This window comes from Ornithorhynchus anatinus, chromosome 5 (genome assembly GCF_004115215.2).
Source record: "Ornithorhynchus anatinus isolate Pmale09 chromosome 5, mOrnAna1.pri.v4, whole genome shotgun sequence".
NCBI lineage: Eukaryota > Metazoa > Chordata > Mammalia > Monotremata > Ornithorhynchidae > Ornithorhynchus > Ornithorhynchus anatinus.
The window spans coordinates 28,282,325-28,306,040 of NC_041732.1; the positions used below are offsets into that span (position 1 = coordinate 28,282,325).

Below are 23,716 nucleotides of genomic sequence, written 5' to 3' on the forward strand. Positions count from 1 at the left end.
GCGGAGGCCCCTCCCCCCGAGGGCGGGGCAGGAGGGAGGGCGGGAGCGGCCAATCGCGGCGCGGGCCGGCGGGCGCCGGCCAATCGGGAAGCGGCGGCGCGCCGGCCGCCGGCCAATGGGCGAGCGCCGAGGGCGGCTCCCGCCCGGCCGCGGGGGCCGGTTAAAGCGGCCGTCCCGGGCGGGGTGCGAGGCGCTGCGCGGTGCGGTGCGGTGCGGTGCGGTCCGTCCGTCCGCGGCCGAGGTCGGGGCGCGGGATGGCGGCCGAGGCGGTGAAAAGGCTGGGGCTGCTCTTCGAGGCCCAGCAGACGAGCGGCTACTCGGCCGGAGACCCGGTGGCCGGACGCGTCCTGCTGGAGGCCGCCCGGCCGCTGCTCTGCAAGGCGCTGCGCCTAGAGGCCGTCGGCGGGGCCCGGGCCCGGGCCGGGGAGCTCCGCTGTCTCGGCGTCCGCCGCAGCCTCGCGGAGCCCGCACCAGGTGAGCCCCGGCCCAGCCCGGAACCCTCCCTGGCCCTCTCCGTTGCTCAGTTGGACCGTCCAGGCGCTCAGCACAGTGCTCGGCGCAGAGTAGGCGCTCAGCCAGTAGGATTGAATGACTATTAAGCCAGACTGGGAGCCCCTCGTTGGGCAGGGATCGGCTCTGTTGCTGAACTGGACAGTCCAGGCGCTCAGCACAGTGCTCAGCGCAGAATAAGCGCTCAATAAATACTATTGAATGAATATTAAGCCACACTGGGAGCCCCTCGTTGGGCAGGGATCGGCTCTGTTGCTGAATTGGACCGTCCAGGCGCTCAGCACAGTGCTCAGCGCAGAATAAGCGCTCAATAAATACTATTGAATGAATATTAAGCCACACTGGGAGCCCCTCGTTGGGCAGGGATCGGCTCTGTTGCTGAATTGGACCGTCCAGGCGCTCAGCACAGTGCTCAGCGCAGAATAAGCGCTCAATAAATACTATTGAATGAATATTAAGCCAGACTGGGAGCCCCTCGTTGGGCAGGGATCGGCTCTGTTGCTGAACTGGACAGTCCAGGCGCTCAGCACAGTGCTCAGCGCAGAATAAGCGCTCAATAAATACTATTGAATGAATATTAAGCCACACTGGGAGCCCCTCGTTGGGCAGGGATCGGCTCTGTTGCTGAATTGGACCGTCCAGGCGCTCAGCACAGTGCTCAGCGCAGAATAAGCGCTCAATAAATACTATTGAATGAATATTAAGCCACACTGGGAGCCCCTCGTTGGGCAGGGATCGGCTCTGTTGCTGAATTGGACAGTCCAGGAGCTTAGCACAGTGTTCTGCGCAGAGTAAGCGCTCAATAAATAGTATGGAATGAGTGAATTGGGTAGGGTTCATCTCTATCCTTTGCCAAATTGGACTTTCCAAGCGCTTAGCACAGTGCTCTGCACAAAATAAGCGCTCAATAAATACGAAGGAATGACTATTAAGCCAGACCGTGAGCCCCTCGTTGGGCAGGGATCGGCTCTGTTGCTGAATTGGACATTCCAAGCGCTTAGCACAGTGCTCTGCGCAGAGTAAGCGCTCAGTAAGTACGATTGAATGAATATTAAGCCAGACTGTGAGCCCCTCGTTGGGCAGGGATCGGCTCTATCTGTTGACCGATTGGACATTCGAAGCGCTTAGCACAGTGCTCTGCACAGAGTAAGCGCTTAATAAATATTATTGAATGAATGAATATTAAGCAAGACTGTGAACCCGTCGTTGGGCAGGGATTGGCTCTGTTGCTGAATTGGACATTCCAAGCGCTTAGCACAGTGTTCTGCGCAGAGTAAGCGCTCAATAAATAGTATGGAATGAGTGAATTGGGTAGGGTTCATCTCTATCTGTTGCCGAATTGTACATTCCAAGCGCTTAGCACAGTGTTCTGCGCAGAGTAAGCGCTCAATCAATATTATTGAATGAATATTAAGCAAGACTGTAGGCCCATCGTTGGGCAGGGATTGGCTATATCTGTTGCCCGATTGGACATTCCAGGCGCTTACCACAGTTTTCTGCATAGAGTAAGCGCTCAATAAATACGATTGAATGAATGAATTGGGCAGGGCTCGTCTCTATTGGTTGCCGAATTGTACATTCCAAGTACTTAGTACAGTGCTCTGCGCATAGTAAGTGCTCAATAAATACTATTGAATTAATTGGGCAGGGCTCGACTTTATGGGTTGCCGAATTGCACATTCCAAAGCGCCTAGTACAGCGCTCTGCGCATAATAAGTGCTCAATAAATACTATGGAATGAATGACTGACTTGGGCAGGGCTCGACTCTATGGGTTGCCAAATTGCACATTCCAAGCGCTTAGCACAGTGCTCTTCTCATAGTAAGCAAGACTGTGAGCCCATCATTGGGCAGCGATTGGCTCTATCGGTTGCCGAATTGTACATTCCAAGCGCTTAGTACAGTGCTGTGCACAGAGTAACGCCTCAATAAATACTATTGAATGAATGAATATTAAGCAAGACTGTGAGCCCATCATTGGGCAGGGATTGTCGCTATCTGTTGCCAAATTGTACATTCCAAGTGCTTAGTACAGTGCTCTGCGCAGAGTAAGCGCTCAATAAATACTATTGAATGAATGGATCAAGAAGGAAAGAGCCTCAATATAGGTCGAGGGGTGCGGAGGCGGGGGAGTATGGGGCTGGGAGTAGGGGGAGGGGCCCGTTGGCTGCTGGTTCGCTTGGAGGTTATCATCCCAACTTGGACCATTTCCCTGGGGTAATGCGACAGGCAAAGAACCTGGACTGTAAACTCGTTGTAGGCAAGGAATGTTTCTGTTTACTCTTGTATTGAACTCTCCTAAGCGCTCAGTACAGTGCCCTGCAGATAGTAAATGCTCAATAAATACAATTGAATGAATGAGGGGGGTGAGTGTAATGTGGGGTTTTCTGGTTCTCTTCTGCCCTGAAAAGTGTTCTTCATCACAGAGTGGTTTGATCAAGGGTGTCTTGGGTTATGTACCAAGGCAGAGCGTGATGATTATTAATATCACTGTTGTCCTCCCCTCAAGACTGTAAGCTCATTGTGGGCAGGGAATGTATCTGTTCTTGTACTGAACTCTCCTAAGCGGTCAGTACAGTGCCCTGCACACAGTAAATGCTCGATAAATACAATTGAATGAATGAATGGGGTGGGTGTAATGCAGGGTTTTCTGGTTCTCTTCAGCCCTGAAAAGTGTTCTTCATCACAGAGTGGTTTGATCATGAGTCATTTGAGCAAGGGTGGCTTGGATTATGTACCAAGGCAGAGCATAATTATTCATATCCATGGCCATTGCCCCCTCTAGACTGTAAGTTCACTATGGGCAGGGAATGTCTGTTTATTCTTGTATTGAACTCTCCTAAGCGCTCAGTACAGTGCCCTGCACACAGTAAATGCTCAATAAATACAACTGAATGAATGAGGGGGGTGGGTGTAATGCAGGGTTTTCTGGTTCTCTTCTGCCCTGAAAAGTGTTCTTCATCACAGAGTGGTTTGATCAAGCGTGGCTTGGGTTAGGTACCAAGGCAGAACATGATTATTCATATCAATGTCCATCTCCCCCTCTAGACTGTAAGCTCGTGGTGGGCAGGGAATGTATCTGTTTATTCTTGTATTGAACTCTCCTAAGCGCTCAGTACAGTGCTCCGCCCAGAATAAATACAATTAAATGCTTGGATGGAGTGAATGTAATGCAGGATTTCTGGGTGTCTTCTGCCCTGAAAAGTGTTCTTCACCACGGAGCCTGCCTTGATTACGAGTGGTACATTCATTCGACAGCATTTACTGAGCGCTTAACTATGTGCAGAGCACTGTACTAAGCACTTGGAAAGTACAAATTTGGGGTTCTGTACCAAGACAGAGCATTATTTATTTCTTCAAATCAATGTCTCTCTCCCCCTCTAGACTGTAGGCTCTTTGTGGGCAGGGAATGTGTATGTTTATTGTTGTATTGTACTCTCCTGAGCACTTATTACAGTGCTCTGCACTCACTAAGCACTCAATAAATATAACTGAATGAATGGTTATAGGTGGTGTGAGATTTAATCCCAATTATGCTACTGGTTTGTGACCTTCCCTAAGTGACAACCTGCTCCCTCAGTTCCCTCACCTATAGATTGGAAAGGATAAATACTATGGTGCAGGACTATAGAAATCACAAGCTAGCTTTTACAATAAGTAGTTGTATGCTAAGTAAAAACAGTTTTAACTGAAGTAGCAGTTGTGATTTCCTGCAATTCTCTTTTGTTTTTCAGTCTCACTTACCAAATGGACCCAAGAGTAGTTCTTTTAGGGTAGAGGGTATAAGCTAAGCAGTAGTAATATTTTCTAATCTGGAGGTATTGTTAAAAAGTACAGGCAAATGTTTAAACTGGCCCTGGTAGTTCTGAGTGGTAATTTATGTAGTCAGTGAGCCAGTGTTAGAGAATAAGAGCATGTTGGATTTTACTGTGTTTGAGTTTTTCAACGATAAAACCCTTGAAGCATACAAATCACTGACATTCCAACCCTTAAATCAAAAGATAATTTGTTAGTAAAGATTGTAAGAGGACTGCTTTCTTATAGAGCCTCCTATCTGTAATTGCTTAATTATTTGAAATGAATTACTTGTTCCATATCATGGTGCTTTTGCACACTGGCCTAAAGTTTTTATGCAAAACTCTGTTTACTTTATAGTTCAGAGCAGCCTTTGTTTCCATCTTAAATGTAAACAAATTTCCAAAAGCAACGAGGATGTTTTGTGTTTATGTAATATGATCTTGATGTTTCTTTCAGAAGTAACAATAATAATTTTGGTATTTCAATGTTCACTATGCACCAGACTCTAGGCTGGATAAAATATAAACAGGTCAGACACAATACCTGTTCTATATGAGACTCACAGTCTAAGGGGGGAGTACATGTGTCTCACCCCCATTTTGCAGATCACAAAACTGAGGACAGAGAAGTTGAGTGATTTGCACAAAATCACAGAGCCAGGAATACAACCCAGGACTCCTAACTCTCGGGCCTGTGCTCTTTCCATTAGGCAACACCGCTTCTATAGTCCTAATACTTGAATCCACTAATGTATAGATAAAGTAATTTAGCCCTGTTTTTAAAAAAGTAAGCTTTTATTTCTACTCTTTGAATATGCAACTCATCATGATTCATGGACATACTTATCAATTTTAAAGTTTTTTATTTCATTAGATGTCTTTTGCAGCATGGTCTAATAGACCGTGGGACCATGAGACTGCTCTACCCCTCACCTACTGTCTGATCTTGGACAAGTCATTTTACTCCTCAGGGTGTCAGTTTTATCATCTTTAAAAGGGGGATGATAGATTTGTAGGGCAGGGACTGTCTGATCTCGTAAGTGGATCTACCCCAACAATTAAGCACTTAATAGCCTTTATGTATTTTATTATTACTATTATTATTTTGGGAAGGAGCTGTAATAGGGGATGAGTGGGTTAGAAAATATACCATTACTGTGTAGGCACTTGCTTCCAATTATAAATATAACTGGTATTTCATAACCATATTGATGAATTCTCCCAGCCCCTTAAGTTTGTGAGCTTTCCCTTTCCCTAGCTGGAGCCAAAATATCTTCCTAAGGAAATTACTACCAGTATATTTGTCCTATGGTAACCTATCATCGTTATCAAGTTTGTTTTTTCCTCAGTGAGTTCAAGCCCTTCTTTCCAACCACCCTTTTTGTTCTCTTGTGAAATGCCACCTGTGCACCCTAAGTATAATTTTTAAATAATGCTGAAGTTTATAAAATATGGCTCTCCAAGTTTATGTTCAAGACCACCTCCAAGTGAAGCTCACATTATGATTCTCGCAACAAGCCTGACCTTACGAACATGTGCACAACTGTTTTTTTCCAGAAATGCACTGGGTTTATCCAAATGTATGTCTGTTGTTGGAACAATGATCCAGGATATCACAGGACTCAGAATGAGTATTGAAAATGCCTGTTGTAAGAACTGACTCCATTGCATTTGGACCCTTGCTTGAGATTATTCATTGTTTCACCTTCGAATTTAATTTACCTCATTTTAATGCCACTTGTAGGGATGGAATAGCCATCTGAACATAGAGTGTGTATGTTAAAGTGCTGTGAGTTCAGTACTTATCATCCAGGCCTCCAACCAGTGCCAGGGTTGGAGGGTCATAGTTTGCAACATTAAAATCTCCCCTTCTATACTGTTCTCCCCCTGTTTTAGATTAAGTACTCCTTTTCCCAAATCCTCTCCCTTCTGAGTCATCTATGCATTTGGATCTATATTCTTTGGACATTTGGTGTTCACTCCACCCTCAGCCCCGTCATACTTATGTACATATCTGTGCCTCATTATATTCATGTCTGTCTTGCCCTCTATGTGTAAACTTTTTGTGGGCAGAGAACCAACTCTGTTTTGTACAGTGCTTTGTACAGTGTTCCACATACAGTAAGTGCTCAATAAATACCATTGATTGATAAACCGTTAACTCCTTGTTTTTATGGTATTTAAGTGCTTACTATGTTCCAGGCAACTTGAAGCAAAATGGCTTAGTGGAAAAAAGCATGGGCCTGGCAGTCAGAGGTCCTGGGAGTCAGAGCACCTGGGTTCTGATCCCGGCTCTGGCAGTTGCTCTGCCAATTGCTAGCTGTCTGACCCTGGGCAAGTCACTTAACTTCTCTGGGCCTCAGTTTCTTCAACTGTAAAATGAGGATTCAAAACCTATTTTCCTTCCCATGCAGGGCAGGGACTGTGTCCAACCTAAGTGACCTGTACCTGCCTCAGCATTTACAACAGTGTTTGACACATACTAAGTGCTTAACAAGTACCTTAAAACAAACAAAAGAAGGCACTGGAATAGATACAGGCTAATCAGGTTGGACACATCCGTGTCTCACATGGGGTTCACAGTCAGAGAACCCACCTACCAACTCCATTGCATTGTACTCTCCCAAGTGCTTAGTACAATGCTCTGCCTACAGCAAGAGCCCAGTAAATACCACCGATTGATTAATGAGACCCACCTGTTATCTTAAGTAAACATGTCCTGCTTTCCTATAACTAAAGGGTTTCATTCTCGGAAAGCCCGTGTTAAGGAAAATTTGCATTGTAGAATGCCACACTTAGACACAAACTGTTTCTTCCCCCATTGTATTACCCTACATCCGACAGGCTCACTATTTTGACTCTTTACAAAATATATTCTTTTCCCATGTTAACTTAAAGGTCATATTTTAAAAACTAATTCTAAACCTAATTGTTCTGAAAATGTTATTGAAACTTAATTGGCTAGCAAGCTGGTGCTTTTTTTTTCCTATTGTTCATAGAGCATTTAGACTAGAGGGAAAAGTGCTCAATTGAGCATTCAGGCTGAATACCAGGCGGGGCTGTGCCATTGATTTGTTTTATAGCTTTTAGGCAAATCACTAAACTTGTGGGCACATCTCTAAACTGGAGAGAAGACCCTCTGCTCTGCCCTAATGCCCCTTGATCTTTTTACCACTTTTGATAGTTACTTATAGTTATTTATTTATATTGATGCCTTTCTCTCCCTCTGGACAGTAAGCTGATTGTGGACAGGGAATGTGCCTGTTTATGTTGTACCTTCCCAAGCACTTAGTACAGGGCTCTGCACTCAGTAAATCCCATCGACTGACTGATCTGTCTTCTCCTTTGGAAGCACTCTTCAGCTTTGTTTATCTCTCTAAGTCCTGTACTCCCCAGGCTTTCATCTTGCATCTCCAACTGTCCAAGGCTGTAGTGAGGCTGTGAGCAATTGGGCATCTGCCCTAGACTCCAGCCCGCCTGTTGGGTGGTATTCCTCTCTACCCAAGTAGCATCAAAAGGGCAAGAGCTCTTGGGAGCAATATCACCAATCCTACAGCCCCAAATGGGGCAGTTTTCCCGAATCCCTGAAGAAGCAAGCCTCCTGGGGAGCAAGGCCCAGGACTCTTCCAATTCATAGTGAGCAACAGCAGAAAAGTGAGCACAGTGGGATAGCAGCAGAACAGGGTTGGTGCAAGAAGACGGTTGTCTGAAAAGCTCACCATCCCAATACTGAGTGAGTTGGCCAGAGTCCTGTACCATACCAGGGGCACTCCGTATTGACCAGTCCTCCTCAGTTTCCTTTACTGGCTTTTCTTCCTCTCACCATCCTTTCACAGTGGGTATCCCACAAGGTTCAGTTTGAGGTCCTTGATTCTTCTCATTTGTATTCTCAGGAGCTCATCTGTTCAGATCATTTCAGCCACCACCTCTTTATGAATGATTTCCAAAATCTACAGCTCTCCTGCTCTACCACCTCCTATTTTCTTCTGCTTTCAGGACAGCTCCATCTGGGTGATGTGCTGGCAAAGTAAATTTAATTTGCATAAAATTGAATTTCTTATCATTCCACATAACCTTGGTGCTTTCTGTGATTTCTCTCTCTCATTGTCTGTTTCTAATTATGACAGCTCTTCCCCTCCCACTCCATCCTCAAAACCACCATGAGGTAGATCTTCTCAATGCCCTCTGGCTGAACAACTATCATAGCTTCTCCTAACCTCTAGCTTTTGTCTTCAATCCATATCGCATACCTTTTCACCTGCCTTTTCACTGCCAAGATTGGAGTGCATTCCCCAATCCTCAACGATTACCCACGGCTCTGCATTGTTGTTCATACTAATGAAATTTCCCAATCGTTGGTTTTGAATTTCTTTGTTAATCAATTCACTCTTAGCCACCTGCTCTCTTCTCTCACTACACTCTACCTCATGCGGTCTTTTCTCTTCCTATGCAGCCTCTTAACTCTACCTCACTCTTAACTCACTTATCTCTGTTCTGTTATTCAAGACTGTGTCCCTGCTTTGACGGCCCTCCATACTCAGCTTTGCTAAACCTTGTCTCATTCTTCTTTCAAAGCTTTCCTAAGAAGTAATCTCCCAGAAGCATTCCCTGAATAATTAATCACATCTAACTTTCTCCTTTATGCCTTTAGCCAGCTCGGCACTCATTTGTCCGTGTTTATTATTTATTCACTTGTTTATGATTTATGTCCTTTCTCAATTACAGTATATTTGTCTGCTGTGTCTACTGTCTCCCCCATAGATGGTAGGTTTCTAGTCTGTAACTCCTTGAAGGTAGGGATCAAATGTTCTTTATTATGATCTCCCAAGTGTTTACTGCTGTGCCTGGGAAACAGTAAACACTCAAATATTATTGACTACTTGATTGGCAGGATTATGTTTTTACTACTTTTGTGTAGTTCCTGAAGTGTTTATCAATCAATTGTATTTACTGAGTGCCTACGTTGTGCAAAGCACTCTACAAAGCCCTTGGAGAAATACAATATAACAGTTGATAGACACGTTTCCTGCTCACAATGAGCTCGTAGTCTAGAGGGGTAGACAAACGTTATTATAAATAAATTACGGATATCTGTTGTGGGACTGAGGTGGGGTTTGGATAAAGGATATAAATCCAAGTGCTAGGATGACAGAAGGAAGTAGAAGAGGAAATGAGAGCTTGTCTGGGAAGACCTCTTGGAGAAGATGTGCTTTTAATGAGGCTTTGAAGTGGGGGAGAGTAACCATCTGACGGATATAAAGGGGCAGGCCATTCCAGGTTAGAGGCAGGACGTGAGTGAGAGGTCGGCAGTGAGACAGATGAGATTTGGTCTGGTTCTGATACTTGGTTCTGACACTGAAACCCCTGAATCCTTCAGAAACAAAGCATGGATCAAGTACCTGAAAAGGGTGCTTAGAAGCAGCATGGTCTAGTGGTTAAAGTATGTACCTGGGTTCTAATCCTGGCTCAGCCACATGTCTGCTCTGTGATCTTAGGCATATCACTTATACTTCTCTGTGCCTCAGTTATGTCATCTGTAAAATTGGAATTAAGACTGTGAGCCCTATGTGGGACAGGGACTGTGTCCACCCGACAATCCCTCTCGTGGCTCAGTGGAAAGAGCCCGGTCTTGGGAGTCAGAGGTTGTGGGTTCTAATCCTCGCTCCGCCTCTCCTCAGCTGTGTGACCACGGGCAAGTCACTTCACTTCTCTGGGCCTCAGTTACCTCATCCGTAAAATGGGGATTAAGAGTGTGAGCCCCACGTGGAACAACCCTGATTACCTTGTATCAACCCCAGCGCTTAGAACAGTGCTTGGCACATAGTAAGCAGTTAACAAATGCCATTATTATTATTAACGTGTATCTACCCCAGCACTTAGAAGAGTGCCTGGCACATAATAAATGCTTAACAAATACCATTAGGAAAAAAGGGGGGGGGAGTACAAGGTTATTGAATCAAAATCTCTGTTCTCACCCATCTTTTAGATGGTCAGTCCTGTGAGGACACACTGGAATAGAAACAATCGGACAAATTCACTCAAAAACAGTACTACAGTGACAACAAGAAAAGCAGCAGTATGTTTTTTCTGGGAGGGGCAATAATAGTCCTTGACTTCTCACTGTTCCAGTCAGGGATGTCCTTGGGTCTAAACAGCCCAACCCTCCCAATGTTCTATAGTTGGGAAGATTTGTTCCTGCTTTCACTTAGAGGGAAGAACAAGTCTTTTCTTCTCTTCTCACTGGATGGGGAAGTTGCATAGTCTTGGAGCCTTCCCATTCATTGACCTAGTAGGTCAGTAGTGTTTACTGAGCACCTGCTGTTTGCAGAGCGAGTGTTAAGAGCACAGTAGAGTTAGATATAATCCCCACATTCAAGGAGTTTACAGTCTAACAGGGGAGACAACTTACAGCTAGGGGGAAGAAGAAAAAGGGGAAATGTTTGAGAGTTCATATATAAGTAATCGTGTCTCCCAGGCCTCTTGGAAATTTGACCTTAGTAATGCTTTGAAGGATGGAAGAATGGTGGTCTGGCGTTTATGGAATGGGAAGGAGTTCCAGGCTAGGTGGGAGATGTGGGGGGGGGACGGTGACAATGTAGATGAGATCGAGAGCTCTACAGCCAATGGTAAGGAGTTTCTGTTTGATGTGAAGGTAGATGGGCAGCCATTGAAGGTTCTTGAAGAGTGGGGAGCTATGGACTGAATGTTTTTGTTGATAGATGATCCATGCAACAGCGTGAAGTATGGACTGGAGTGGGGAGAGACAGGAGATCAGCGAGGAGGCAGATGCCAATAGTCAAGGTGGGATGGTTTAAGTGTGGTGGCAGTTCAGATGAAGAGGAAAGGGTGGATTTTAGCAGTGTTGTGAAGGTAGAACCGATGGGATTTGGTGACAGATTGATTGTGGAATGAGAGAAATGTGTCCATGAGAACACCAAGGTTTCTGGCTTGTCAGGTAAGGAGAAAAGTGGTGTTGTCTACAGTGATGATAAAAACATGGGAGGACAGGGTATATGTGGGAAGATTAAGATAAAACATTCTTCTGCTGGACTAAAAATTAATTGCTTGAGGATGCAAAACTGTCTGTAAAAAGTCACGAGACAGATATACGTAGGATCTTCCCTGTCTTTAACCAACCGAAATCAATACTGGTGGAATTTATTTTAATAGCTCACTTACTGAAAGGGAGAATTGATGGGACTACTTAAAAAACTTGAAAAGTGCAAGTCTGAAGGATTATTAACATATGTGCATTGTGCACCTTGTGTTGCAATACCAAAAACAAAAACCACATTAAAAAAAAAACCCCACAGGCCTAAAATGGGGTTTAAAAGAAATCTTCTGACAAATATGCAGCCACAAATTCCTAGTGTTTACTTGGGTCTGCAATTTTCTAGGGAGACAAAACTTCTCTGTAGCTAAACTCTCTCCAATCCATACTCCGCTTTGCTGCACAGATCATTTATCAACTAAAAACTTATCGCTCCATGTCTTCCCTCTCTTGAAGAACTTCTAGTGGCTGCCTATCCACCTCCACATCAAAAAGAAGCCCCTTATCATGCTCCTTTTAAGAGCTCATTCAGCTTGCCCCATCCTATGTCACCTCACTGATCTCATTGTGAGAAGGGAATGGGTTTGTTCTACTTGTAGTCTCCCAAGTGCTTAGTACAGTGCTCTGCACCCAGTGCTCAATAAATACAATTGAGTGACTGAGCTCCTACTAAAATAAATATAATTGAGTGACAGAGCTCAGTCCACACATTCCTCTCCTCTGGTGCTAGTCTATTCACTGCGCCCCAATCCTGTGTATCTTGCCACCAACCCCTATCCCACATTGTCACCCTAGCTTGGAACTCCCTCCCCATCCATATACACCAGATTACCACCATTAAGGACACATCTTCTCCCAGTGGCCTTCCCTGATTAAGCCTTCTTTTCACCAGCTCCGTCCATGCCCTTGGATATGTGACCTTTGCACATTTGATATTTGCCCCACGCCCAACCCCACAGCACTTATGTACATATCTTTAAATTATGTATTATAAATTACTTATTCATATTAACATCTGTCTCCCTCTCTGGACTGTAAACTTGTTATGGGGCAGGGAATGAGTGTGCTAATTCTGTTGTATCGCATACTCTCCCAAGAGCTCTGCACACAGTAAGTGCTTAGTGAATACCATGGATTGATCTGAGGTGTAATGTTTAGGAAAAAAACATCTTCCGAGGGTCTGTGTCCTTAAAATTCAAACTGAAAATCCAATTAAAAGCCTGTATGTATTTGCGTTATGGTTTTGCCTCTTCACATAATTTTTCAAACATTAAAATAGGGATAGGAGAATGAAGTCTTGTATTGAGGGGGAAAAGATGTGGAAAGTTGGGGAGACAAGAGGACTGAGACAAATAAGAGGATACTTGAGACTCCCTCTTCTATTTCATCCTCCCCAGTGCTGCATACAACAGGCACTCATTGCATTTTCTCCCCCTCCCTTCCCTTCCTATTCTTCTATTTCTTCTCAAAAATTGGGCAGTTGTATTAAGGAGGTGATTATTTGGGCAGATACATTGTAGGTAAGAAAGGAGCACTGTTTTTCTCCTGTAGCTAGATTTACCTGTATTGCAAAACCAAAATGAATGAGGAAAATGGAAGTCTATATTTTTGGCTGTTTATTTTATTCGTCAGTGATTTCACAGTAGATCATGGCACCACTTAGATAACCCTATTTGTTACACAGCTCTGTGTCTTAATATTCAGAACACTTTTCCTCTTGTTCTCCTCTCCCCATCCATTTCTGCTGAAGAATTCAGTCTCATGAGAATAGCTCACAAAAACCCCTCCCAGTTTAATTGGTTATTCATAATCAAAGTAGCACCTCAAAACATTTTTATTCTCATTCATGTAATAAACTTTCTACAATCCCGGCTCCGCTGCTTGTCAGCTGTGTGACCTTGGGCAAGTCACTTAACTTCTCTGTGCCTCAGTTACCTCATCTGTAAAATGGGGATGAAAGACTGTGAGCCCTACGTGGAACAACCTGATTACCTTGTATCTACCCCAGTGCTTAGAACAGTGCTTGGCACATAGTAAGCACTTAACAAATACCAACATTTTTATTATTGTTACATACATCATAAATATGATTTAAACATATAAGCTTCTCCATTCTTTAAATTTTGGAGACTAGTATGAGTTAAAATATAACTTCCAATCTCTCTATTGTAGGTGAAGATGTCATTCTGTTGCAACCTGGAAAACATGAATTTCCGTTTAGTTTTCAACTTCCAGCTGAGTAAGTGAAACTATCTAATACGGGTATTTTAGTTTCTCCTCAAAATCTACTTATTCCACTAATTCTCATCTTGTGTCTAAGTATGCCTATCTTGAATATTTACTTTGGAAACTTGCATATCTACTGTCTTTTTGAACCCTAGATGTGCCTGTGTAATGTCAAATTTTCAATTGTGGTTGATTGTTTTCAAAATAAATGAATGTGTTGTCTTTTCAGGCCTTTAGTGACCTCATTCACGGGAAAGTACGGCAGTATTCAGTACTGGGTGAGAGCAATCTTGGAACGACCTTTGGCACCTGATCAGAGTGTAAAGCGAGAACTCCAGGTTGTCAACCATATCGATGTCAATACACCAGCATTAATAGTAAGTTCATGTGAAAACACTGAATAGGTGTTAAATCAGTTTAGATCCAGTTGTCAAGCAATGTGCAAGATGTCTGATTAATTGTCACTTGCTCCTTAAAAAGTATGATTGTCCAGTCTTTAAAGTTTCACTGATGGTCTCGGGCTAGGAATACGGAGAGCAGGGGGTGGGGGGCGGAGGGAGAGAAAATATGTCTGTGTTAATGCCATTGATTATATCCCTGCTGTTCAGGGTTTCTTTTGCCAAAAAGTTACGCAGGCTTAAAACGCATTAATAAGACTTAATAATAATAATGCACAAGCCTAAAGTACGTACTTTTAGCAGAACAACTACATTCATGGGGCTGCAATGTCCTAAACTCTTCAATAATAGCAGGTTGAGAAACAGTAATTATAGTAGAGTATTAATCATGCTCAGCCTGTTATTTAAGCTCAGGCCATTATGCTATGTATCCTTCCATTTTGCATGTCATTTTCTAACATTAAGTAAGTGCATGCAGCTGCTTCAGAGTCCTTTCAGTTATCATTTCCTTATGACAGATTTGGCCACATTAAAGCATTGAACTTCTAATAATCACTAGAAATACTGTAGAGTGGTAAGAAAGATCAGACTATAAGTAACAACAGAATAGGCAAGATGCGAGCTAATGAGCTAGATTCTTTTATCTAAACCCATATTATCAAAATAATGTAAAATTATACCTTGCACTTTCATGATAGCTACTAGGACCTAATGGTTCTACATTTAAATATAAATGAATGGTTTTTACTTCACAGAAAATGTCGAGATAATTTAAACTTTCCATCACAATACAATGTGTTTTAGATGTATTTTTCATACCAGAAGATTGTTTTTCCCACGAAGATTGTTTTTCCTGCTAGAAAAGTTGTAGGCTCCTGTATTCCAAAACTGAGCAATAGGATGCAAAATGACCTAAAATGTTTTTAAATCTAGTATCAGTACACACACCCATTATTTTATTAGCAATTCCTAAATAAATTGAATTTCTGAAGCATTTTTTGTTTCCAGATTGCTTTCACATCAATAATCTGATGAGAAGCAGTGGGGTATAATGGAAAGAGCACAGGCCTGGGAGTCAGAGGACCTAGATACTAATTCCACCTTTGCTACTTGCCTGCTGTGTGGCCATAGCAAGTCATTTAACTTCTCTGTGCCTTAGTTTCCTCTTTTGTAAAATGAGGATTAAATACCTGTTCTCCCTTGTTAGATTTCGAGCCCAAAGAGGTACAGTGATTGGGTCCAACCTGATTATTCTGTTTTCTATCCTGGGTCTTAATACGGTGCTTGGCACATTAATCAGTGATATTTATTTAGCACTTATGTGCAGAGCACTATACTAAGCTCCTGGGAGAGTATGATACAACAGATTTGGCAGACTCTTTCCCTACTCATAAGAAGTTTACAGTCTACACGGGGAAGAGTTTAACAAATGCCACTGTATCATTATTGAGATTGAGATAAGGAGATGAGAGCCTGTTGAGATAAGGAGACAATGTGATTATCCCAATTTACAGATAAGGAAATAGGTTCAGAAAGGTTAAGTAATTTGCATAAGATCACACAGCAAGTCAGTGGCAGAACCGGAACTAGAATCTAGGTCTGCCAACTGCTGGATTTATGGCCTTTCCTTTAAGATAGACTGCCTTGGGAATCAGTTAAGCCTCCCTGAACTAGGCCTGAACTTGTATTGTCAGTTTACCCTAGCCCTAGGGCAGGTACTTGGCTGATAATTCATTCCAGAACCTTATTGCAAAAATGAATAAATAGTTGAGGCCCACAGATATTTTAGGGAAGAAATTTTGCTCATACAGACCTAGATTTTGCATTTATTTTTGATTTGTATTTTTCACAGCATTCAGCACAGAATTCAGCACACAGGCAAATTTCAATTCTCCTTTTTAAAGATGGACTGCTCAGCTGTCATTTATGTCTTTCCCCATAAAGGAAAAATATATAAGAACTTTTGTTCTGGATTCAGTGACCCCTTAAAAATAGACAAAACAAAATCAGTTAGATGGTGGTAAGAGACATTTACCTTTTAAATGTCTTATCATATTAAGTGAATGGATATTCTTTATTATTCAGACCTATCTGAGAGTACTCCCTTATGTGATGTTCAAATTTGGGCACACATTGCTGTGTATAGCTCTTGTTTTATTTTCAATTCTAAGTCTTTTTGAAACCTAGATATGTTATTGCACAACTGATATCCCTAATTGAAAATGTCTTTTGATTTAGTTAATTGCAAGCCTGGCCCCAATATGAATGTGGACACTTAATTATGTTGTTTATGCCTGTTTTCATAGTCCCAGGTTAAGTCTGATGCTGCCAAAGAAACCATGTTTTGGACCTTGGTAGCTTATTTAAGTTTTAAGCCTTATCTCCTAGACTTGATATATCGACAAAGTCTAAGGTTTGGCTATTTTTGGTATTTTGAAATACTTCGTATGTGGGAATTATAAAGACAAGATTGTCAATTATATGCTTAGGACAATTCCCCCTATCGGGTGATCAATACAAGGCTAACTAGAACTCAGTATTTCAGTAAAGATGACTTGATGTTTCTTATGTAAGGCTATTTTGCAGGAGTTATATAGATTGAGACTTTATTGTGGTAGGCTAAAACAGTGTAATTTTTGTCATAAGCGACTTATTTCTTCTGTATTTTGAAATTGTCTAAGTTCAGTTTTGTAAAAATAGTATGGAATGAATATGATTTTTAAGCATGCAGGAGAACCCCATGATACAGTTGGGTTACGTTCCTTGAAAACATGGCTGTAACATGACAGACACTTATTCCAGCTTTACATGCAACTAGTTAGGTTCTGCAGAGCCCCACGGCTAAGTAAAGACCCCACTATAAAGCCTATCCCTTTCCCTTCCCTCATTTCCAGCCACCCCAAACCCAGGCCCGTCTCCTGTCTCCCCAATCCACCCACTACTCCCAGTGCTCCAGTGTTTGTTTTTTTGTCTGAATTTCAGTCCCTGCTACCAGTTATCGATTGCTGCAAATATGGTCACTGCCTCACCCTCCACCCCAACCCCCGTTTCCCTTCTTCTTCACTGGCTGAAGCCCTGAGGAAGGAAAAGGGGGAGTGGACACCCCTACCCCCATCCCCACCCCCAAACAAGTGATGTTGCCTCCTTTCGTGGCTGACTGAAGTAGTGAGGTGAGCCGGTTAGTGGGGGTAGCGCAATCTACAGGGCTTGAGTGTATTTCACTTTGGTTAGTTTTAATAAATAAAAGAAAAAATATATACAGGGACAGGGTTTGTGACAAGCCCTAACCAACTTACTGTGCATTTCAATTATTTTGTCCCAACATTGGGTGAGTTTCTTTTATATTCTGAAGTGTGTGAGTTTAAGTAAATGGAATTTGAAAAGCAGCTGTTAAGGTAGGTGGTAGTAATTCACATATTTTCATACCCAGGGTGATGGCCTCCCATAGTAAGTGCAACCCTATAGTATTTGGTGAGTTACCTCAAAGCTCGTGTGTTGCAAGAGGATTGAGAATTGACAGACATTAAGCACTATTCTCTCACTGCAAATACGGGGACCAAACAATGCACCATCCTCTACCAACTCTCCCATAATTTCCAATGGAATCAGACATGTCTGTGAGTTCTCAGAGATTAAATTCAGAGATGTCAGTCCTCTCTCTTAGGAACATATAAAGGAAGTGTTATTAAGAAAGGGGAACAGTAGTAAAATTTCTAGGAGCTTGTGGCCACCACCTTAACCCCTTATTAAGCATTCAGTGCAAGTGCCCATGGATTGGAACAGGCACTGTCCTTACAGGAACCTGTGGAGTTGGAGAGTCACCCTTCAGTTGTTCACAATAGACTAGGGTTCAATTTGTAAGATTAAGGTTCAACATACAAAATCATGTTTTAAAGTGTATAAATTTTACAGGAAAATAATGTAGAAATAATATTTCCTGAAGATTGCTTTATTATGCTATTCTTCTAGACCCCTATATCGAGGACTCAAGAGAAGATGGTGGGCTGTTGTTTTCTGGCTTCTGGACTAGTCTCTCTCAGTGCCAAAATTGATAGAAAGGGATATTGTAATGGTAAGCACATTTTTGTTTTATCTTGTAGAAATCTAAAAAAACATTTGACCAATCAATCTGAGGTATTTATTGGGTGCTGTGTGCAGAGCGCTTGGGAGAGTACAGTACAAGAGAAGTGGTAGACATGGTCCCTGCCCACAATGAACTTACAGTTTAGAGGCAGAAACAAACATTAATAACTAATTTAGATATGTATATAAGTGCTGTGGGTCTGAGGGTGGGGTGAATACCAAGTGCCCAAAGGGTAGAGATCCAAATGCATAGATGACACAGAAAGGAAGAGGAAGTTTGGGGAAAATAGGGTAAGGCTGCTTGGAAGAGATATGACCTTAAGGCTTTGAAGGTGGAGAGAGTGTTGGTATGGAACATATGGTGGGGGTGGTGATGGGCAGAGTGCAAGGACAGGGGAATAGGGTTAGTGGAGGGATAGACAAGATCAGGCTCGGGTTCATCAATGAGATGTAGGCTTGAGATTTTTGCAGAAGCCACTTGATACACTCTTAAAGATTGGTTTACTTTTATTTATGAATGTGTTCTTTATAAAAAGTAGATGGTTAGTAAATGTTAGCCTTTTGAAATTTCGTTGAAATATAGAATGGGATTTACTTTTATTTGAGTTTATTTGTTCAGTTCAAAATTTTTAGAGGTTCAAAGTGTCACTTTCCTTCCCTAGTAGCATAGAAAATGTATTGGTTGATCTGTAGAAAATCCAGTTCATAAGTCAAGACTTTCATCCTGAGCAACATCCATCTTGCCCTGTTCTATCCAAATTACTTCTCTTCCTGGAAGTTCAGTGGGCCCTCTCCTGCCTTTCATCATACTCCTTAGTACTTCCAAGCTCTTAGTACAGTGCTTTGCACACAGTAAGGGCTCAATAAATATAAATTGAATGAAGGAATCTGATAGGCCTTTAAATCACCCTAGACATAAAGGGTCATATGGAGGAACATTATAATAGAATGTCCCAAGCAGAATGTATAACACGGCATCATTATTAATATTGAAGTGCCTACAGTACATACCTGTAATGCTGCATGTGGCTTTTGAGAATGTAAATACATACAGGATTGAATAAAAGAGAGATCCTGTCCCTATGCAGCTCACAACCTGAGAGAGAGTGTAACATATTAAATATACAAGTGATTTAATATGATTTAAATAAGTTCTGCTCAGAGTTGTTTAGTGAGCTTCTTTTACCCAGCTCCCTCCCCCATTATGAGTCCAGAAAATAGAATGTTTCCAACATCTAAAATTTTTAATAAATTTGTGATTTCCATTTCTTCAGGGGCAGAGTGGTGGTAGCATGGTCATCAGCAGTTCCTTAGTATTTAAGGTGCCCTCTGCTCCAATTCTGTAGTAAAGAAAGCTAAAGACATGTGAAATGAAATTACTGTCTTATTAAATTGCCTTTCTAAACAAAAACTGTCATCTCTGTAGTCTACTCAGCTTCCTAAAATCTTCATCTGCTTCCTCTCATGCATTAGAACAGATTTATGTGTTTTGTCACACTATTTTTTGGACTTAAATAGTAATGCTGAAGACAAGACAGCTTGATTCTAGTTCTGTCTGTGTGGTCGTTTGAATCTGCACTTATCAAGTGAAGTGGAGTATTGAGAAATATCCAGTTCCTCTTTTGCATGTAGACAGCCTAATTAAGTCCACTTTGGGGACTCTGGATTATCTATTTCCCTTGGGCTGCATAGAGCCAAGTCTTGTCTTTGTAACCTTGGCCAAATAATTTATTCTTTCAATCCATAAAGTACATCATTTACAAAACGGGCCTCTTCCTGCATCTCAGGAATAGTCTGAGACAAGATGTATAACAAACTATTTCTCAGGGTCAGGGAAGCCACCATAAAATATTGCTCTTATTTGTACTACCTGTTATGTACTGCCTTAAATTACTAACTAAACAATCCAGAATTTTTTAAAAATGCTGCTACCCAGTAGCCTGGAAGTGGAAACAAAAAACTTCAGATCCATTTTTCTCCAGTGTGACACCCAACCTACAAGATTTCCAGGTGTACTTAAGAGCACTTCACTTATTTTAACACACAGCTTTAGCAGAATGTCCTTGGGAACTGCTACTGTAAAACTAATTGCTTTTCTCTATAAAATGCTTCATTCAAACCCATATCTTCTACCCAATTAACAACTGTATTTAGGTGCTTTTAATGTGCCAAGTACTATACTAAACACTGGGGTAGATCCATGATCATCAGGTTGAACACACTCCCTGTACCACTTGAGTTGAAGGGAGTTATCTAAGAGCCCCATCTTAGCTGTCAGTGGACCCATCTAACTTCAGTTCACAGTCTCGTTTTTAACTTTTTTTTAATTTCTTTTAAACAGCATCCTTATCATGGGGAAGAAGGCATCCAGTCTGTACTTGTACCGTCCTGGATTTACTTTATTCCATCAATTAGTGCCTCTGTTTCTTACTTTGCAAAAGTAGAAGAATTGTATCTATGGAACTAAATAATGAATTCTGTCCCATTTCCATAAACTGTATGTATGTTGACTTTTCTAATTCCATATTTGTAGGTGAGGCCATACCAATCTATGCAGAAATCGAAAATTGTTCCTCCCGACTAATTGTTCCAAAAGCTGCCATCATCCAAACACAGACGTACTTAGGCAGGGGAAAGACCAAGACCATCCGACAAATGGTTGCCAATGTGCGAGGAAACCACATTGCTTCTGGAAGTACTGATACTTGGAATGGCAAGACTTTGAAAATCCCACCTGTTTCTCCATCCATCCTTAACTGCTCTATTATCAGAGTGGATTACTTCTTAGCTGTGAGTTAAGCTTTTTTTTTTTTTTGAGAACCTCAACTATGAAACAGATGTGAGATACCAATAATTGCATGTAATGTAGTGAGCTACCAGGTAGATTAATGTCTCCCTACAGATTAGCCTTATGTTTAGGAAAAGATATTACATTTTTTAATTTGCAGTGTAAGAATGGAGTTGTTTTATATCTTTTATCAAAATTAACAAAAGGGTTTAACTGAAACCAAACCCTGTCCTCCCTATCACTGTAGACAATACCACTTTCCTCCCTCTATTCCAAGCCTGTAATCATAACATTTATCCTTGATTCATCTGTCTCAGCCCATTACCAAATGCTTTCAGAGCTCTGGGACTCTCTCGGCCGCTAGCCGCTTGACTTTGAGTCTGATCGGGTAGGGTTGGGTCGTCCCCCGACCCTGGTCATCACCTGCTTATTAACACTATTGTATTGTATCTTACTGTACCATGTTGCTATATTAGCGATTTCACTTATTGTTTATTGTCGTCAGTGTTGCCACCCACCTCTCTGGCCTCACCAGCCGCCTGACTTTGAGTTTGATCAGGTCGGCCCTTAATCGAGCCTACTCTCTCGGCCGCTAGCCGCTTGACTTTGAGTCTGATCGGGTAGGGTCGGGTCGTCCCCCGACCCTGGTCATCGCCCACTTATTAACACTACTGTATTGTATCATACTGTATCATGTTGCCATATTACCGATTTCGTTTGTTACTGTTTATTGTTGTCAGTGCTGCCACCCACCTCTCTGGCCTCACCTTGTCCCTCCTCCCCCCCCCCCGCCCCTTCCTATCCTCCCCTTCCCCTCTCTCACTCAGCTCTTTCCCGCTCTCTCCTCTGTCTCCTCCCCCCTCCCCTCCCCCGCCCTAGAACCCCACTTTACCAGCGCTACCCCTCTTCCCCCTCCCCCTACTCTCCCCCCAACCAAACCACCTCCTCACCCCCTCCCCCCTTCTCTTTTCCCCACCCATGCCCCATCACAGTCCTCCTGTCCTCTGCCCTCTCCTCCGCCAGGCAAAACTTCTCCTCCCTCATTGACATCCATGCCCGTCACCCCCGCCAATTGTTCCGGACCTTTAATTCTCTCCTTAGGCCCCCTGTTCCTCCCCCTCCCCCATCTCTCACCCCCAATGATCTGGCCACCTATTTCATCACAAAAATCAACACAATCAGGTCTGAGCTCCCCAAAGTCACCCCTCCGCCTCCCCCCTCCCCCCCACTAACCCTCTCCCCTACTTTTCCATCCTTCCCTGCAGTATCCTCAGAGGAGATCTCCTCCCTCCTCGCAAGTGCCACCCCTTCCACCTGCGCCTCGGACCCCATTCCCTCTCACCTTATTAAAACCATCACCCCTGCCCCCCTCCCTTCCTTAACTTCTATTTTTAACCACTTAGTCTCCAATGGCTCCTTCCCCTCTGCCTTCAAACATGCCCACGTCTCCCCCATCCTAAAAAAACCCCGCTCTTGACCCCACTTCCCCTCCAGTTATCGCCCTATCTCCCTACTACCCTTCCTTTCCAAAATCCTAGAACGAGTTGTCTACAATCGCTGCTTAGAATTCCTTAACTCCCATTCTCTCCTGGACCCCCTCCAATCTGGCTTCCGTCACCGCCACTCTACCGAGACTGCTCTCTCTAAGGTCACCCATGACCTCCTTCTTGCCAAATCCAATGGCTCCTACTCCATTCTAATCCTCCTTGACCTCTCTGCTGCCTTTGACACTGTCGACCATCCCCTCCTCCTCCATACCTTATCTCACCTTGGCTTCACGGACTCCATCCTCTCTTGGTTCTCCTCTTATCTCTCTGGCTGGTCATTCTTGGTCTCCTTCGCTGGCGCCTCCTCCCCCTCCCATCCTTTAACTGTTGGAGTTCCTCAAGGGTCAGTTCTTGGCCCTCTTTTGTTCTCCATTTACACTCACTCCCTCGGTGAACTCATTCGCTCTCACGGCTTTGACTACCATCTCTACACAGATGACACGCAGATCTACATCTCCGCCCCTGTCCTCTCCCCCTCCCTTCAGGCTCGCATCTCCTCCTGCCTCCGGGATGTCTCCACCTGGATGTCGGCCCGCCACCTAAAACTCAACATGAGCGAGACTGAGCTCCTCATCTGCCCTCCCAAACCCGGTCCTCTCCCAGACTTCCCTATCACCGTGGATGGCACAACCATCCTTCCCGTCTCTCGGGCCCGCAATCTCGGTGTCATCCTTGACTCGTCCCTCTCGTTCACCCCACACATCCTATCCGTTACCGAGACCTGCCGGTTTCACCTTTACAATATCGCCAAGATCCGCCCTTTCCTCTCCACCCAAATGGCTACCTTACTGCTACGGGCTCTCGTTATATCCCGGCTAGACTACTGTGTCAGCCTTCTCTCTGATCTCCCTTCCTCCTCTCTCGCCCCGCTCCAGTCTATTCTTCACTCCGCTGCCTGGCTCATCTTCCTGCAGAAACGATCTGGGCATGTCACTCCCCTTCTTAAACACCTCCAGTGGTTGCCTATCAACCTCCACGCCCAACAAAAACTCCTCACTCTAGGCTTCAAGGCTCTACATCACCTTGCCCCTTCCTACCTCTCCTCCCTTCTTTCTACCGCCCACCCCGCACGCTCCGCTCCTCTGCCACCCACCTCCTCACCGTCCCTCGGTCTCGCCTATCCCGCCATCGACCCCTGGGCCGCGTCCTCCCACGGTCTTGGAATGCCCTCCCTCCTCACCTCCACCAAACTAATTCTCTTCCCCTCTTCAAAACCCTACTTAAAAAACTTACCTCCTCCAAGAGGCCTTCCCATACTGAGCTCCCCTTCTCCCTCTACTCCCTCTACCGCCCCCCCTCACCTCTCCGCAGCTTAAC

General features: G+C 43.5%; 1 protein-coding gene across 1 annotated transcript in view; it reads left to right on the forward strand.

The window, feature by feature from the left end:
* The first annotated feature begins 200 nt into the window (after positions 1-200).
* The window catches only part of ARRDC4 (arrestin domain containing 4), a 29,183-nt gene continuing 5,667 nt past the window's right edge, over positions 201-23,716 (forward strand). The window contains exons 1-5 of the mRNA XM_029066483.2: positions 201-474; positions 13,530-13,596; positions 13,813-13,960; positions 17,951-18,053; positions 20,598-20,854. Coding sequence (XP_028922316.1) covers positions 255-474; positions 13,530-13,596; positions 13,813-13,960; positions 17,951-18,053; positions 20,598-20,854 — 795 coding nt within the window. The 5' untranslated portion in view covers positions 201-254. The remainder of the gene's footprint in view (positions 475-13,529; positions 13,597-13,812; positions 13,961-17,950; positions 18,054-20,597; positions 20,855-23,716) is intronic.